General features: G+C 42.8%; 2 protein-coding genes across 3 annotated transcripts; one reads left to right on the top strand and one right to left on the bottom strand.

The window, feature by feature from the left end:
* Window positions 1-3,876: 3,876 nt before the first annotated feature.
* On the bottom strand, window positions 3,877-8,884 carry LOC128503263 (RLA class II histocompatibility antigen, DP alpha-1 chain-like). 2 transcript variants are annotated; one of them, XM_053473302.1, is made up of 5 exons: window positions 8,731-8,884; window positions 7,456-7,701; window positions 6,169-6,453; window positions 5,696-5,848; window positions 3,877-5,313 (listed from the first exon to the last, which is right to left on the bottom strand). In XM_053473302.1, the coding sequence occupies exons 1-4, from the start codon at window positions 8,867-8,869 to the stop codon at window positions 5,703-5,705; spliced, it is 816 nt and encodes a 271-aa protein (XP_053329277.1). In that variant the 5' UTR covers window positions 8,870-8,884; the 3' UTR covers window positions 3,877-5,313; window positions 5,696-5,702. The 2 variants fall into 2 exon arrangements, with proteins under 2 accessions (XP_053329277.1, XP_053329276.1); XM_053473301.1 differs by having other exon boundaries at window positions 5,700-5,848.
* Window positions 8,885-10,002: 1,118 nt separating this feature from the next.
* Window positions 10,003-17,556, top strand: LOC128503036 (H-2 class II histocompatibility antigen, E-S beta chain-like). The gene is made up of 6 exons (XM_053473046.1): window positions 10,003-10,130; window positions 13,142-13,417; window positions 13,818-14,105; window positions 15,718-15,831; window positions 15,918-15,950; window positions 16,518-17,556. Exons 1-6 carry the CDS (start codon window positions 10,064-10,066, stop codon window positions 16,541-16,543), a joined length of 804 nt encoding a protein of 267 aa, XP_053329021.1. The 5' UTR covers window positions 10,003-10,063; the 3' UTR covers window positions 16,544-17,556.
* Window positions 17,557-17,671: the final 115 nt, after the last annotated feature.

Here is a 17,671-nt window from a genome sequence, read left to right as displayed (position 1 = left end):
GTGGAAAAGAAACAGCGCTGGGGGTTATATTACTGTATACAGCACTGGGGGTTATATTACTGTATACAGCGCTGGGGGGTTATATTACTGTATACAGTGCTGGGGGTTATATTACTGTATACAGCGCTGGGGGGGTTATTACTGTATACAGCGCTGGGGGGGGATTATTACTGTATACAGCGCTGGGGGGGTTATTACTGTATACAGCTTGGGGGGGTTATTATTGTATACCGGTCTTGACCCAGAGAAGCTATGCTTCACCCGGCAATCTCCAGGTCAAACATGTAGCAAAGAGCACCCTTCTACTATATAGACCTGGGGCAAGTTTCTCCTGATGCCCGTTCATCCCATTTATACTGGAGCACACTGTAGGTGGAAGTCCGTGCAGCAGGTGGCACAGACGTCTCCACTAACATTTCCCCTTCATAGTCGCATTACCCCCTTCATAGTCGCATTACCCCTGCTGCTGGGAGGCAGAAATGTGTGTCACACTCCAGCACTCATGTGTAAGCTTGTGATCAGAGCCCTCCTTACCTAATGTATCGGTTTGTCTTTCAGTTCTAGTTTTTTTCATACTCTATGAATATATATGTATCATAACAAGCACAGCGTAACTTGTTGGGGCTTTAAAATAATAATAATAATAATTTATATTGAGGTCTCCACCAGCGGCTGCCCCTTTTCCCCATGTTACAGATTATCATTACAGATGCCCAATACAAACCCAAAAAGCAGTGCTGTATATTTTTAGTTAATCATGGAATATATTCATCATTTAATTTACATTTTTTGAACGTTCTTCTCATCATGAAATCTTTATTATTACATAGAGTGCTATGCAAGACTCAGTTTAAGCAACCTGCTACTGTGTCTTACCCGGCAACTGATGACCGCCTGCCAGGGGCAGCTCCCATTGGCTGCCCGTCTAGGTAGGAATGAGGTCGCGGCTTGGGGCCGCGGCGTTTGTTTGTGGAAGCTGTTGGCGCGTTTTGTGCCAGGGGATTTTCAGCTTCAGAAAGTCCCTTCCTCATAAAGCGAATCACGGTTCATTAGAAATTGCAACCGCTCTTTTTTGTGTTGCGCAAACAGAGAAATGAAAGTAGTGGCTTTATTCTGCGTGTCCTATTCAGGGATCTGTAACCAACAGGAAAAAATTCAGCAGGTCCGAAAAGACAGATTAAAAAAAAAGAAGAAAATAAAGGTATAATAAAGGTTATTGGGGAATAATACAAAGGGACAACGCACTAAAACCAAAAAGAGCTTTTAATCCAAGGAGAACGATTCATCCCAGTCAGGTAGCTCCAGATATGCCAACGTTAGACGTTTTAGCCAACGTTTTGGTGAAGCCTCCACTAATCGCAAGTCACCAAGTTATGGGCACCATTCCCTGAACACTCCTTTAATTGAACTGTTAAAAAAAGAACTATTACAAAGCAAGGGTGAGTCTAGCGTTAGTGGCACCTGAGCGTCGTATTTCTTTGGAGGCCACCATAACCAACACGCATACACACTAACACACAAACTCTAACGCCATACGCTTACGAACACACACATTCTTTCTCCTGCTCCTCCACTTCATCTTCCAGCAGCCACTAACCCTAGGCTCACTTCTGACACAATATCCCGACACACACACTTACACTGAAACTCATACATGCTAACACCAGATAGTAAAAGACACACACTAACACCACATTCCTGTACACGCACACTGGGGTAAACAATCTGTTTTTTATGCCTGTAATATAGTATGTCCTAAAAGTCACCTATTTTATTCCCGAGAAGAGCTTTGTCTGCTCTTACTGTATACAGGTTTATACGACAAGCCATGTCAGACCAGAAACAGCACTCAGTAAAGATCCCCGCACCATTTAAAGATACTGGCTAACTTATTTCCGCTGTAGGATTATTATTAGCCATAAACTACTTATATTTATATTGGGATAAGTAAAGCAGCGGCGTGTCGTGCCCGTAGTATTCAGAGGGCGGTGGTTGCAGGTCAAGGTGATATCCGTGCTGTGAAAGAGATTGCTCTTCTATTGAAGGTCAGGTTAAGGTTTTCTCCCCATGAATATGGCTTCACGCAGCCCCGCGGATTGTGTAATAATATGGATAAGTAGCAGTAGTTTGTCCTCTGACTGATGACAATTATTTTTGGAACATCCATTGTTTGGTAAGAAGGGGAAAAAAATATTCACTCAGGGCAGCTCCTTACCGCGTGGATATATTTATTCACTCGAAACGCCAAAGAGCCCTAGGCAGGTACAAGACATCCACCCTCCGCTCTGCTCAGTGTGTGAATCTGTGTCGCATGAATGGAAAAAGTGCAAGCTGGGTCTAATTTTGTTTCAACGAAACATTTGACGATATTGTAAGTTAAAGAGGGTAAGTATTATGGTATCACCAAGTTCCCACCAACACTGCCATACATCCTTGGTATGCGGTAGGTATCTGCGGTGACACTGTCTATACTGTCTATATAATATACATTAGCTCACAAAAATATTTATATTGGGGAGTGAATATAGCAGAAAAGCGGAAAATAGTAAATGAGCGGTATAAAGGAGAATATGCACATACGGCATTAGCCCTTTTTCTCAGATTTAGGTTTCAGTCAGCACTCCACTGTCTGCAGTTGAACGCTACTTCTGATGTGTGGGCTTAAACGTGTGTCAGAGTGAATCATTCAATTCCACGTAGCCCCAAAACAGTACAAGTATGGGTAGACTGTCAAAATACACACATATACACATACATACACTTACACATACTTACACATACATGCACTTACACATACTTACACATACATACACTTACACATACTTACACATACATACACTTACACATACATGCACTTACACATACTTACACATACATACACTTACACATACTTACACATACATGCACTTACACATACATAAACTTACACATACATGCACATACATACACTTACACATACATGCACATTCCCGCTTACCATTACACACAATGGCATCCACACGCTTACTTGACCTCAGACACGCTTGTCCTAACATACACACACACAATGCCAACACAATCTCTCTCCCTTTTCTCCTTCCCTCTCCCCTTTTTATTTATCTCTCTTCTTTATCGCTATTGCTCCTATTTTTTATCTATCGCTATATCTCTGATTTCTCATGATCTCTCCAATTTTTCATTGTCTCCCCCACTTTTTCCAATCTCTGTCCTTTCTCATGATCTCTCTTACCTTTCTCCCTCTCCTTTTCTCTTGTTTTAGTCCGTGATGGGAGTGCAAAGTCTGTTTCTTCAGACCTCTGCTCTGGTGCTCCCCTGCTGGAGGAACAGACCTTGCTCTCACTTAATTTTGGGCCGGTTGGAGGGAGACCTGCACCCGACACCCACAGCTCCAATTATTGACTGTGAGCATTGTGTACTCGTGTGTTTGTGGATGTTTATGAACGCTGTGAGTGTCCGAGCGATGTTAGGTATTTAGGTGTCTGGCTGTGAGTTGTGCGAATGCTGTTAAGTTTCTGAGCGTCTATCATGCTGAAAATATTTTATTTGTATTTGTTCTTCGTATTACTAATAATAACTGTGAAGCCCATTTACAAATGTACAGCCCCAAATAGGTGTTTTTTGTTAAAATCCATCCCTCCGCCCCATTGAGTGTGTTGTAAGCTCTGCAGGTCACTGGGAGTCGTAGAGAAGTGCTGTCTATATACTAGAAATGGCTGACAGGAACTACAACTCCCATCATTCTTACTGGGAAACGCAGGCTGCCCAGACCTGATACAGAGTCTACTGTCGGGATATTATTAATTATTATTAAGTGTGAATAAAGATTGTACAGAAATCCTATATGAAAACATGCTGTAGAATTATAGAACAAACAGATTTTGAAGGAAAAGGGATTTTATTTATTTCATTAGTTCCGTTATACGATACAAAAAAGAACATTTGCAGATCATTAAGTACTGTTCAACCGTCTCCGCTAACCGGGGGCATTAATCTCAGCATTAAGCTATAAGCGATAGTAAGGACGTCCTTAACATTTTATTCTATTTACAACAATGATGCGATTCATTCTGTTTTGTGTCCTAATCATAGAATTACAGTTTTTTAGATGCTGTTCATTTTACAGCCTCCATGATTCTGCGGGTTCTGCGAGCAATTAACGCTCATACAGAGAAACGAGACAGAGCCCAGAAAACGGCCGTTTCAGTTCTGGTATCGTTTTGAGAATGATATCACATGATCAGCGATAAATTATTTCATCCCGGAATTATTTGGTGACTCGGACCTTGTAGTAACTGCCGCTTTAAGGTTGTCCCATCGCATCTGATACAGATAAGTGTGAGAATTTCCCAATTAGAATATGTGCTGAACGGCTGTTAGAATATTTTGGGTCACTATCACAACCTGAATGTTTTTATTTTTCACTTGCAGTTCCAGGTAACCACAGCTGTGGTCTTTAGGCGTCATCTCCACCAAGACTGGATCCTTTCTGTGCAGTTTTTGATGAATGTCAGACAGGACTGTATAGTTTACATGGAAGAAGATGCCTGCCAAACGTGTTCTTGGGTCATTCTATTCCCAGCCTTCCCTGTTATGCAGGTAAACGCTGTGTGATTGCTTATGATAGGCAGATTTCATTGTATTTAAAATAGCGTCTTAACAAATATTGCAAAAAAAAATACATAAATGTTAAAATATATGACTCCTGCCCCATTTTAAGACATGTTCTCGCCATAGACAAACATCCGCTGGAATTAGGAGAGCAGTTTGTTAAAGGAGCGAAAACAATGCAGCAAAATACCTTAAAGTGAGCTTAGCCTGCTCACTTATTATCGCTGTTTGATCATGCGCTGGGATTAATACGATGCCTGTATGCATGGGTCAAATATTTTATTTGGGCTCAATTCACAGAGAATTGGGCAAATGCGCTGTCAGAGAAGGACGATGAGATTTACCCTTTAACTACAGAAGCAAATAAACATTTCACACAAAAGCCGCATTAATGGTATCCTGTACGGTGGGTAATCAATGTACTAATTAAAGGGCCATACATAAGATACTGGAAAAATGAGGGGGGAAATGGAGTGTTTAATATTTGTAATGCTGCTTCTAACAGAAAAGCAAGACGTTTAAGAAAAGAAAAAACCCTCCAGAAATGTAATCACAAAACAAAGAGGAGCCTCCTCGGCTGGGTGTTGCAGCATTTGGTTAGTGAGTGTAACACCGCGCATGTATTTTCAGTATTTGGGTGACTTTGTGTAGAGTTTAGGCAGATGTGGCCCCGAAGCATCAACGAATATTGTAAGAAAACCAACCCTGTGAATAGTAATAAAAATAACCTCAGTATTGCAAGTAATCATTTCCATAAAAATACCCAAATTATTCCACAATACGGTACAGTGATGTCAGATAAAAGCCCATTACTCATACATGTGATTGGCGCGGGGGTTGTGTGAATATTATACGGTACTTTGTATAGTTATCCCCTTTGTGTTTAATTTTTTTTTTGATTGGTGCGTGTGCTTTACAAGAGGGAAATGTTTAGATAAAGACAAAGTGTTTTAAAATAACCTTTCGAGACTCTTTAAGACTATCGCGTGTTACGATTGGATAGATTTCTATGCCCTGGATGAGAAGGAGCCCTGTTCTAGTATCGTCCTATTTTAAGCCGCTACCCCCCGGCTGGGTTCTGCGTTACCTACAAATCAGTAACCGCTGCCTGGATTGCTGCGTCTAAGAGCTTTAAAAATCAATACGATCCCAGCGACGATCCCAACGATTCCGACAGCCAGACCCAGGCCACAAATGATATTCTCAGATGTCTCTGGGTGGGGAGACGAGGTCTCTGGTCCTGAAATTAAGGAACATGAGCTTTATTACAAATAATCAACAAATCTTAATATTATTTACTCAGTGAAAACACTAATTATTGGAAATCAACGGGATATAATTATCTTACAGACTCTAGAATTGCTTGTTAATAAATAGGGTCCATCACGTGACCTCCCCAGCTGTCGCAGCTCTTCCTTAAATGTCTGGAGTCTTCAGTATTATATTATATATCAGTATTATATAGTATAAATTCAGTTTTATGCCAATGCTGTTTTTTATCAAAGTTTTTCTTCTCTACTGTATATAAAAAGTGTTTATTTTATCGGTTTGTATACTTACTCCAAAATTGGTTTGTGGGGTTGGTGGGCTGTCCTGCGTGTTCCACAGAACACGTGTAAATATCGTCCTGTTTTGGGACAAACCCTAAGTACAGGAATTTTCGGAAGGACCCGTCTGGAGTCGGGTAGAAGTCGGTTTCGGAAACCCCATCGGTCACAGGCTGGTTATTTTTCATCCAGCTCATTTTGACAACCGGAGGAAAGAACTTGCTGGCGAGACAAATCAGCGTGTTGGGCACCTCGAAAACCACGGGGTTCTCTGGGAATAAGTGGATGTCGGGGGCCACTGTGGAAAAAAGAAGCCGGAATTAATCCAAATGGCACCGAGGTATTAACTAGATGTGTCTGATGTGTCCTAAGAATAACCAAACACAAAGAATATAATTAGATCCATTCTGACCTTTATTTCTGTCATTATTTCTATGTTAATGATGGTTAACGATGTGCTTTGTTTATTTTCGTATGGACTTAAAATCTACACCCGCTAAATCCATTAGAATCCTGAAATAAAGCGCGCCCTCTTTTATAGTGTAACTGTAGGAGGTGTTAGGGCGTGGCTTAATGTTATCCCCACCCACTATTAACCATACCCTGCCCATTTTTGCCAGTACCCACCCCTTTTCCTATTTGTGCTGCAGTTTTTTTTTATAGTCAACGTTATAAAGAACTAAAGATATGCATTTTTTATTTTAAAAAAACATAATTTTCAAATAACAGAACTGACCAAATCTTAGCCGTCTGAGTACCTATGAGATGGAAGCAAAGGTAATTGGGACGGAGATCACTAAGAAAGCTTTCCGGGTGAATAGATGGAAATCTGTGCTCTGTGCTATGTGTTTGGTGGGTTCAGTGAGGATATGTCTGTGGGATATGGCGGTTTTATAGAATAAAGATTAGCACCAGATCTCTTGCATGTTCCTGTCGTGAGATTATATTCAGGTTTGAATAACTGGAATAGCACATTGGCAAAAGGTGTAGTTATCCACAGAGATCTGGGTCTGTTACCCGGCAGCCATTCCAAGCTTGGCCACCAGGGGACACAACATGAGTGACTGTAAATACACTTTTTGTGGCTTGTGTTATTATAAAGGGAAAATGTACATTGATATTCAGAGAAGGATCCGTAACTGATGGCCCACTCCTTATCTCATTCTAACCGACACCTGTAGTAATCCTAAACCCTCATTATATTTACTGATAATAAACCATCTCCATCTAAAGGTCCCTCTATATATTTGAGCGGTTGATGTAAATCTAGTAAGAGAAGCTCTAGGTGATCATCCGTTACCGTTTCTGGCGGCCGTCATGTTTGAACGCTTCATCATGATGTTCAGATTGTGCTTCATAATTCCAATATTCTGCAGGGCGCCCGCTGCCTCAAATGTGGCCGTTTCTCCAAACTGAGGAAGCCTCCACTTTGTCTCTTTTTTGTCCAGATCCACATAAAATATCTCATCTTCATCAAACTGGAACATATACTCCCCCGTGGGCTCCTGAGTCTGGTAGAAGTTTGATTGAGTCAATACATTCTCCACTGCAGAGAGAAATACAGACATAGAAAGAGTCTATTTAATGCTTATTAGCAGCAATGTCCCCAAAAACCTCTTCAGATGACAAGCGGATATTCACTGCCCTCACTGCTAAGAAGATTCAGGGTCCAGAGCGATGAATTACAATCCACCCAGAGATTTATGCATACAAAGTAAATCCATCCACGTTAAAACACTTCGGAGAAATAGGCAAGAGACAAATACAAAGTTTCTTTTTTTAACATTAAAAACTAAGAGCGAAATGATGCCGATCACCCTGTTGGCCTGCGGGAAATGGGAATCCATATAAATATCTGGTTAATATAACGAGTAACTCCCAGCCTTAACTGTATCTCGACCTGGTCATAGCGTGACGTGTTCAGGACGGTTCCGATAAATCTCCGCGTTCCACCTCTTATTCCTGTAGCGTCTGGGTATTATCGTTGATGTGTTGGTTGGTAGGATATTGACCCCAGTTTGTTGTCTGCGTAATGAATTTGCACCCAAAAGCTTGTAATTTAGGGTAAGACCACCATGTATGTATAAATGTGCCCCCCTTCCCACAGTTTCTGCAGCATCTGGCGGGGTATCTGTTAAAGTTTTGCCCGTGTATAGAACATCTATATATTAACCGAAAGAGTTTCTTTATGGATTATGCAGCTGGTAGTTTTGCAGATATTCAGAAATATCCATCTTCTTGTGAAAGGGAGGTTTGTAAGTCAGTTTCCCATTTATGTCGCCCCCATAACATGGCGTAAAATAGACAGAGGAATGAAAGCCAGGGAGTCGGTGGTGGATCGGAATCCAGGTTTTGTTGCCAGTAAGCTGGTTTCTGTAGCTTGGTAACGCCAAACCTGCCAATACTTATAGCGATCCCTTCTGTGGATGCCATGACTGGTAATAATTATTATTGTATGATGGGGCATTATAGGGGATCGCGATGTTCATCTCTCAGCATTATGGATACCGCAAAGCGATGTAATATAATTTGGTGTAAAACCCCATGATATAATGAATTATCTGCTGTCACTTACCTTTGACTGCCTGACTGCAGTGGAGACGCACCGCACAGATCAGGAGCAGGGAACACGCCGAGAGGCACCATCTCTCTGACATGATGCTGTTTTCCCAGCGTACAGGAGACTTCTGTGTCCTCTTTAAACTTCTGATCATTGTAATACCCCAAGACGAGCTACTAAGAGGAGGAGCTATCAAAACTCAGCCAATAGGAATATTCCTTGCACGTGATGTAACAGTTGCCAGGTAAGCATCTGCTTTGAAGTGCTCAGAAGTTATGCCTCTGCGTGCTCGCAGTGTCACTGGATATATTGGGGTATAAATAAGGGATTATATGTCGGCGTCTTCACCCCGGTTGTCAGTATGGGAGTAAAAATACAACATTCCAGCAGTTTAAAGTAAAATCAACAAAAGTGCAGCGATTATTCTGAGCTTTCTATACTAATACATTCCAGCAGCCAAAGCATTAACCAACCTTTATTTACTAAACATATTCCGCATATATTGTTTTAAATCATCTTTAATTTTTTCAGTTGATTGGCTGCACGCTGTGGGGGGTTCAGCCTAGGGGTATAAACCGCCCATCGGTGCCCCGATTAAAGACCCCTGTGCTGTTGCTTCCCCTGCAGAGCTGTGATGCCTCCTATGTATCCGTGTAATAACTAAATATCTACAGTAAATGCTACTTTTATTAATATGTATCCACATGTGTCGAATGTGCAGGGGTGGGGCTACCGGATAAGCAGCTGCGTAAGGACCCCATTGGTCTACGGGGCCCCTTCCAACAATGTTACAGAGATGATGGGCAGGTTTATTGTAAGTTAATATTATAATGTATCTTGTCCATTAACAAACTAGCGATTATGTTCCTTTGTGTAAAATGATCCATTTTCATCATTGTACCTAAGATGGGCCCCCAAATCTTTTTGCTTAGGGCCCCTAAAAGACTCAAGTCCCAGAAGGCACTTTCACAGGGGCGGCAATTTGTGGCTTCACGCGCCGGTATTCGTTCGGAGCGCAGCATGCACACAGAAAGCTGTCATTAGCTGTGGACGTCATTCCCCACACCCTTTGCTTTTTCGGTGGGCGTGGTTTATGTGGGGGAGGGGCATAATTTTATCCTCGGACCCAGACAGCACAAAGTCTTGGGCCGACCCTGTATTTATAACAAGAGCACTGAAAACTACGTCTCTTAAAAGACATCCTCCCCGGAGACAAGTGATGATGGTGAGCGCGTCTTCTCATTGGCCAGTCCTGTGATTTGTAGAACGTCCCCCATGTATTTTATTGTAATCCCTTTCTGTAGAGCTGAGAGTTGTAGTCGCCCAGTCGTACAGATCAGGCAGCGGGATGGAAGCCGGGGGACTCTCTGGGACTCTTCTACTCTGCGTGTGGCTGCTGATAGCCGACTGCTCATGTAAGTAGATCCTGAAGTACCTCTAGATTATAAACTCGTTTGAGCCGGGCCCTCCTCACATGTTGTTTTTGTAAGTCAATTTGTTATGTTACATACTACACGTTATGTCCTGTCTATCCATTGTACAGCGCTACGGAATTTGATGGCGCTATATAAAACAGGAAATAATAATAATAAGTGTCCAGACGCACCTGTTAGATATTCTGTAACTATATAATACGTAAGAAAAGTAATCCCACGTCATGCGGTCGCAGGGCTTTATTCTGATGGGTTTACCCGGAAAGAGCAGAGGGATCATTTCAGAAATCATAATAATAAAAACACACATTAAGGGTGGATCTCCAGTCCTCTGGATAGACGGGCTGCTCTGACCCTGTATAATGTATACTAATACCATCGACATGACAAAATGTAACAAACATTACACAGGGCTGGCTCGGCTCTTCCTGCCGAAGCAGCTTTTTGGGGTCGGCCCTCCATAATGAATAGTGAGCTATCTCTACTCCTCTGCAAAGCCAGACTTTAGTGAATAAAGTCTACCAACAATACATTTCCCAGCGCGCAGAAATGTGTTAATGTGCTATTTATCCCTCAATCGTTCAAGAGGATCTTCTATTATCTGTGCCCTGTGCAATGATTTATTTATAATCATTTATGGCTAAGGTGGTCAGCAAGTTACCTATTAGTACCCCTAATTGCCCAGCGTCACTTTACCAGAAAACAGGTAGAAGTTGTTGTCTGAACCCAATGTAATTAATAGAAATGTTTGGCTGGTGCAGATAAAATATAAATTAAACCTCAGGAAGAATATTACATCCCAGCAACAGGGAATCAGAGCCAGCGGGGTCACAATAAGAGAGAGAGTCAATAACGATGTATTAATGATGAAGGCGAGTGAGAAATGGAGATAATAAATCTATATAATAGTTACATAGGGGGTTGAAAATGTTCCTGAGAAAAACTATAAGAAAAATGGTTAAATAGAACATATATACAGATTCATACTCAACATTAACAAATGGATTGTTATCTTTATATTGATTCCATAGCCCGGTAAATACACAGAGCAATGACATACAGAGAGAGAGATCCTGGAGGGTGTCGCACCTAATTACTGCTCTGCACACCGTCGTATTTTAATAATACAGTTATGTGACTGCGGAATATGTCAGCGCTATATAAAGAAAAAGGATGGGATTCTAATATATAAATCTACAAAAAACAGGGATGGCAATAATGTAACTGTAGATGAAGTCATCAGAGGCTACCTGGCTGTTTATGCAACATAATGGAACCCAGCTCGGTCACGGTTTTGCGCTCTTCCTCGGTACCGGTTCAGATGACGTATAATCGAAGTCTGCGACCGCTAAAACAAAATACAGCGTTAGGTAAAGCATTAGCAAAAGCAGCTTGCGAGTCCATATGGCGTCTTACCAAACACGGCCACTAGATGTCGCTGAAGGCATAGGAAATGGTACAGTCTATGGGCTTAGGTGCGCAAGAGTGATGTTTATGTATTTATATAGCGCCATCATATACTGCAGCGCTGTATAATGAGTAAACAGCACATAACAATTTGGACCCAAACAAGTTTACAATCTGGTAAAGTATAGAATAGCGTTAATTGCCTCCATTCCTAAAACGCTGTTTTTGGATATTCCAGACTTGATTCCATCTCCTGTCTCCCATAACGAGCGCTAAAACTCCTTCAATTACAGCCAATGGAAGAATCTGTATTTCAGGGACTCCGTGGGGTCTGTAGGAAAACAGCGCAGGTTAAACTGAGGTGTAGAAATTTCCAGACAGGTCTGAGCTCAATAAACGCTCCCTTACAGGATAAAATTAACACACGGCGGCAGCGCCGGAGGAGTCTAAATACATATAACCTTTTCTAACATAAAAAAAATCAGATACAGTAACCCTTGCAGCGCTGACAGTTCTCGCAAAGCCTTTGTGTTATTATTACTCCTCGACATGAGTATTAACCCCACACCTGACGGAGACATTTGTCCGGCCAGAGACGCAGGAGCCGGATAGCGTTATGAGGAGTTTCTTGCCTCGGCTCAGTAGCCGTTACCCTGCAGAGCTCTGTGGGCCCGGCTGGGGCTCTATCAGTAATACCGGCGGCTAACGAGACACCTTATCCGACCTCCGTCTCCGGCTACAGTCTGTGTTACAGCCGCTCCACACAAGGGGGCGTGGCTATGGAGGAGGGCGGACACAACAGGAGAGCCGGGGCTTCATCCTGTATTGCCTGAGACCCTCCCAGATACACACCCCGCACTCATACTCACTGCGCACTCACAGATTCTGCACCAACTCACCACACACATTCCATACTCACGCACCCCGCACTTACACGCCCCGCACTCACAGATACCATAATAACACACCCACACTCACATATCTCACACTAACGCACCCCACACTCATATATCTCATACTCGTACTAACAAACACACCCCAAACTCATAACAATCCACACTCAAACATCCCACACTCCCAATAATTCAATCCAGACTCACAATAACATACTCCACACTCACACTCAGATACCATACTCACACACACTCACAGATACCATACTCAGAGATACCATACTTACACTAACACACTTACATTCACAGATACCATACTCACACTAACCCACACACGCCATAAAATCTCACACTCACCCACTCCGTACTCACAGTCACACACCCACAATAACACACCCCACACTCACACATTCCGTACTCACAATAACACACCTCACACTCACACATGCCATGCTCACAGTAACACACCCCACACTCACACATTCCGTACTCACAATAACACTCTCGCTGAAACACACTTCACACCATCCTCGCACTCAGACCTCTCACTCACACTCTGCTTCGCTGTCACTGCACATGCCCGGGGTGTCTAATATACAATCCGGCCCCGATGTGGGAATTACCCCCGTCTGCTTTCTGCCCCTGTGATGGGGGAGGGGTGTGACCCGGGGTAACTCTGCTCTCTCCCCACAGCGGCCGAGGATTATGTGCTTGAGGGGAAGGCGGAATGTCACCATATGAACGGGACCGAGAGAGTCAGGTTTTTGCGAAGATATTTCTACAACGGGGAGGAGTTTCTTTACTATGACAGCGACGTCGGGAAATTCATCGCGAAAACCGAACTCGGGAGATTCCAAGCGGATTATTTCAACAGCGATAAGGAAATCATGGAGTACCAGAAGAGTGCGGTGCAGACATTCTGTGTGTATAACTATAACATATTCCACAGTGTAACCGCGGACAGGAGAGGTGAGTGCGATCCCCACACCGGCCGGCAGCGAGTGACCGGGGCCCCTGTCAGCGCCCTGTGTCCGCCATTAATAATACCCCAGCTGCTGCTAGTTACCCTGATGTACCCCGCAATCTGATCACTGACACCCCCGACCCGGTGTCACCCCCTGACATCCCTCCGCGGTATACAGCGGGCCCCGGAGAGGACGCAGGAGGCTCCGTATCAACAATCCTCATATAATCGCACATTTTGTGTAACTGGGTTTCCGGCGCTTGTGTTACAGATCGGTCCCGATCACCTTTACATCCCATAATAACCCAGAACCGCCCCGCGTACCGATATCTACCCCAATTGCCCCATCCCGTGGCTGCCCGTTGTCGCCGTTGGTTACGCTCGCTGCGTGTTTCTGTGTTCCAGTGGAGCCGCAGGTCAAGGTGTCCGTGATGGGGCCGGAGGACGATTTATTGCAGCACCAGCACACCCTGATCTGTAACGTTCACGGGTTCTTCCCGTCCGAGATTTCCGTGAAATGGTTCCGGAACGATCAGGAACAATCGGAATCGGTGAAGTCGTCCGATCTCTTCCCGAACGGCGACTGGACCTTTCAGATCTTAGTGATGCTGGAGACCGACATCCAGAGAGGCGACTCGTTCACCTGCGAGGTCCTTCACAAGAGCCTGAGGAGCCCCCTCCGAGTGCACTGGAGTAAGTGTGCCCCCCCCCGAACCCCCCAAATAATAGGATCTTCCAAATAGAATACTTATTAACCCCTGCGGGTCCCAGACTCTTTTACTACAGGACTTATTGCAGCCGTTATTCTCTAATAATTAAAATAAATATCAGGCACTAAAAAAATATTGCACAAAATATATAGTGAATAAATGTTATAGTCAGTGCTGCAAACACTTGAAGTATAGCCCCAGATACCACCAACAATAATGATAAATAAATAGACTTTCAACTTTTAGAGTGACAATTAATTAATTTTACCACCAACAATACAAAATGTGTATCATAAGAACATTTAAATAATACTAATAATATATTATATTTCTCTCAGTTGTCAAATTGGATCTTCATCCGTTGTATCACAAAGACATCAACATGTGAAGAATAAAAAACAAACAAAAATAAACAAAAGTCATAGCGCTTCCCGTAAAATAAATATATATATCGAGTGTTTCCCCTAAGTGGTATCGCACTCGCATAAACTTGAGCAATACCGTTTGCTCTAACTTTTTCCAACACACGGCCAGAGGTTCCGGCTCTGTTTTCTTCTGTCGGGTTGCTTTGGAAGATTCCCTCTGGATCTCTATCTCAAGCGGTTATCCGTCCACACGGCAGCGAAACGAGAAGAAGGATGCGCATGGAGAGGCAAAAGGTTAGGTATACAAAAGTTTTAATGTTTAGAACAAAGTGCGGGATGTTCACATTAAAAATCTGCCTCTCGAGTATCGGAGTCTCTCTGATTTTCTCCAACCCAGCAGCTTCTGGATACAACGCGATGACATCGACACGCAGACGCGTTTCGCCCAATCAGGCTTCCTCAGTGGCGTCACAGTCAGTGGCGGGAAGCACTATGATTTTTCTTTGTTTTTTATTCTTCACATGTTGATGTCTTTGTGATACAACGGATGAAGATCCAATTTGACAACTGAGAGAAATATATTATATTATTAGTATTATTTAAATGTTCTTATGATACACGTTTTGTATTGTTGGCGGTAAAATTAATTAATTGTCACTCTAAAAGTTGAAAGTTTATTTTTCTGTGCAACACTTTATTTATCAGCCATTATTCTCGTTTATTGAACCCACACAAATTATATATTTTTTTTCAGAACAAAAAGGACTTTAACCCCTTAATGAAATTGTTTTCAATGGGTTTTGGGACCGCCCATTGTCCTTAAGGGGTTAAACTAAACGTATATATGTAAGACATTACTTTTTATTCAACAGAGAGAAAAAAACCCCCACAAAACTCCTGCCCTAACTTAACAAAAACCCGACATTTATATATAATTTTTCTAAAAGGAAGAAGGGAATAAACTTCAAACATAAAATTCACTAAATGCTGGCCCTGCCACAGGCTGCCACCAATGTCGGCTTTCATGGTGTGAATTTTTAAACTAAAATAAACGTCTTCATGTGAAAGAGGGCGCTGGGAAGCGGACGTTCTGCGGTTTTACGCGGCTGCTTTCTTCATCCGTGGAGTTTTTCGGGCAGAAGGCGTGATAAATACCGTCTGGGAATGTCGGGATGTGAAGTCATCGCCGGGTCGTCGTCTCCTCTAACGAATCCTTTGTTGTTTCTGCAGAACCCGAGGTGTCTGATTCGGCCAAAAACAAGATGGTGACCGGGATAGTTGGGTTTGTACTCGGCGGCATTTTTATCACCGTCGGTCTTGTTATCTACTGGAGAAGCCAGAAAGGTAATTAGAGACGACAGGAAGAACCCAGCGATACAGGACGGCATCGACAGCTGTTTTTTGACAATATTGTTTTTTTTTTCTTCTAGCGAGATCTTTGCAACGGGGGAATTACTCGCACCGTAAGTTTATGATGTCATAGGAAGTAACACCCCGGTTTGTATGTTCCCATTACATCAGCCCGCAGGTTATTAAAATGAAAAGCAGTGACCCACCAGACATTTAACCGGGAATACAGCTGCTGATTCTGTACGGGGCTCACAAGAACCAAAACACTAAACTGGGGAGGCATCTTAAACTTGTTTTTTCTCTAAGAAGGGAGAGAACAGTAATTGGAGAAAGGGGTGTAAATTGGTGAGTTGTAAGGAAGTTTAACTTTACTAAGAGGGCAGTAGATAAGCGGAACAGCCTCCCAGTAGAAGTGGAAGAGGTTAATACAGCGATGGGATTTAAACATGCATGGGACAGGCATACGGCTCCTGAATCTAAGACGAGACCAGCGACTGACTGGATACACAGAATGGGACTGATCTCCCGTCAATTTCTATGTTTCTGTGTTGGAAAATGATGTAGAAGGCGTGATGTTGTGTCCCGTGTTCTTGTAATGCCCCCCCCGGTAAAGTATTCTGGGGCTGCGATGCTGAGGACACAGCCACCAACATTAATTGTCTCTCACATTTATCCTACAGCATTAAACCCCAGCGAGACCCACTGACGACCTTCAAAGCACCTTCAAGCCTTTTCCTCTGCATATCTGAATCTGCGCAAGATGGCGGCAGTCATGTGACCCGAACCGTAGAAAGCACCCTAACAACGTATAGATATATATAATGGGGACGCAGCTTCTATACTGTAAATAATGTGATTGAGTTATTAAAAAGCTTTTTTTATCTTTTTTATGATAAGGAAGGGGTTAATTCTTAGATTATAGAAATAAAATGATTTATTTTCCGGGTTGCAGGTATTTGCGGTTCTGATTATTAAAGTGCATCCCAATCTAATCCATATAGTCTGTACATACAGTAAGCGTGTCGCCTTCCGCTGTATGATGGAGGGGTCCCTGTGTAATCAGGGGTTTCCTAGATTGAATGCCCTGGATACAGATACAACCCGTTGCTATGCCGATAATATACAAGCCGTTGCTATGCCGATAATTGGGTTTCTAGCACTGGTTTGGGGGTCAGAGGTCGGCGCGTCCCAAACTTATACGCCAGAACCCCAGACGCGTTTCACCAACTGCTTTATTAAATGGGTGAATGGAAGGGCAAAGAGGTTTGAAGGACCGGCTCCCGTCAGCGCATGTATATAACTGAGGGAAACGTCTGCGTCTCGTCTGTCGGTTTACATTTTATTTGAGGAAGAGATAAAAGCCGAAGATCTGCAAAGAAACGCAGAAAGAGGGAGACGATTTAAAGTTTTTTTTACCTCTACGTAAGTGATCTGATTGTGCCGACGGATATGCAAATAATCCGACACGGCGCAGAAGAGGTGATTTGCATATGAGCCTGCGCTGTGATGTCACAAAAGGAGCATAGCGTGCCAGGCGATGTTTAACTCTTTGCGTGCCAGATTTATGCTGAATTCTGCTTTATCACCAATTATGAAATGCTGTTTTCTGAATAGCTGCTGATTGATGTTGAATAATAAACTCCTTTCTTTCTGTATTTTGCTTCCGATACTAAATCTCTGCCGTCTCTTCCAAAGAAAAATAAAATAAGTGTCGTTAAATGCGGAGGTCAGAGGTCACTTTATTTCTTGGGATCTTTTGAGAGGATATTTAAGTCTGAACTGAATCCCACCTCATATAATTTTCTGTTTCAACGTTATTCTGTATTATAACAAA

The sequence above is a fragment of the Spea bombifrons genome, chromosome 8, assembly GCF_027358695.1.
Source record: "Spea bombifrons isolate aSpeBom1 chromosome 8, aSpeBom1.2.pri, whole genome shotgun sequence".
NCBI classification, from domain to species: domain Eukaryota; kingdom Metazoa; phylum Chordata; class Amphibia; order Anura; family Pelobatidae; genus Spea; species Spea bombifrons.
This window is presented reverse-complemented; position numbering and strand designations above follow the sequence as displayed.

What these genes read in the sequence shown, in the direction of transcription:
- LOC128503263 (XM_053473302.1), bottom strand. Translation starts at nt 8,869, where the DNA reads ATGATCAGAAGTTTAAAGAGGACACAGAAGTCTCCTGTACGCTGGGAA. An exon ending in CTGCAGTCAGGCAGTCAAAG is followed by an intron (nt 7,702 to 8,730) that starts GTAAGTGACAGC and finishes TTCTCTCTGCAG; the next exon opens with TGGAGAATGTATTGACTCAA. An exon ending in CATGACGGCCGCCAGAAACG is followed by an intron (nt 6,454 to 7,455) that starts GTAACGGATGAT and finishes TTTTTTCCACAG; the next exon opens with TGGCCCCCGACATCCACTTA.
- LOC128503036 (XM_053473046.1), top strand. Translation starts at nt 10,064, where the DNA reads ATGGAAGCCGGGGGACTCTCTGGGACTCTTCTACTCTGCGTGTGGCTG. An exon ending in TGTAACCGCGGACAGGAGAG is followed by an intron (nt 13,418 to 13,817) that starts GTGAGTGCGATC and finishes TCTGTGTTCCAG; the next exon opens with TGGAGCCGCAGGTCAAGGTG. An exon ending in CTACTGGAGAAGCCAGAAAG is followed by an intron (nt 15,832 to 15,917) that starts GTAATTAGAGAC and finishes TTTTTCTTCTAG; the next exon opens with CGAGATCTTTGCAACGGGGG.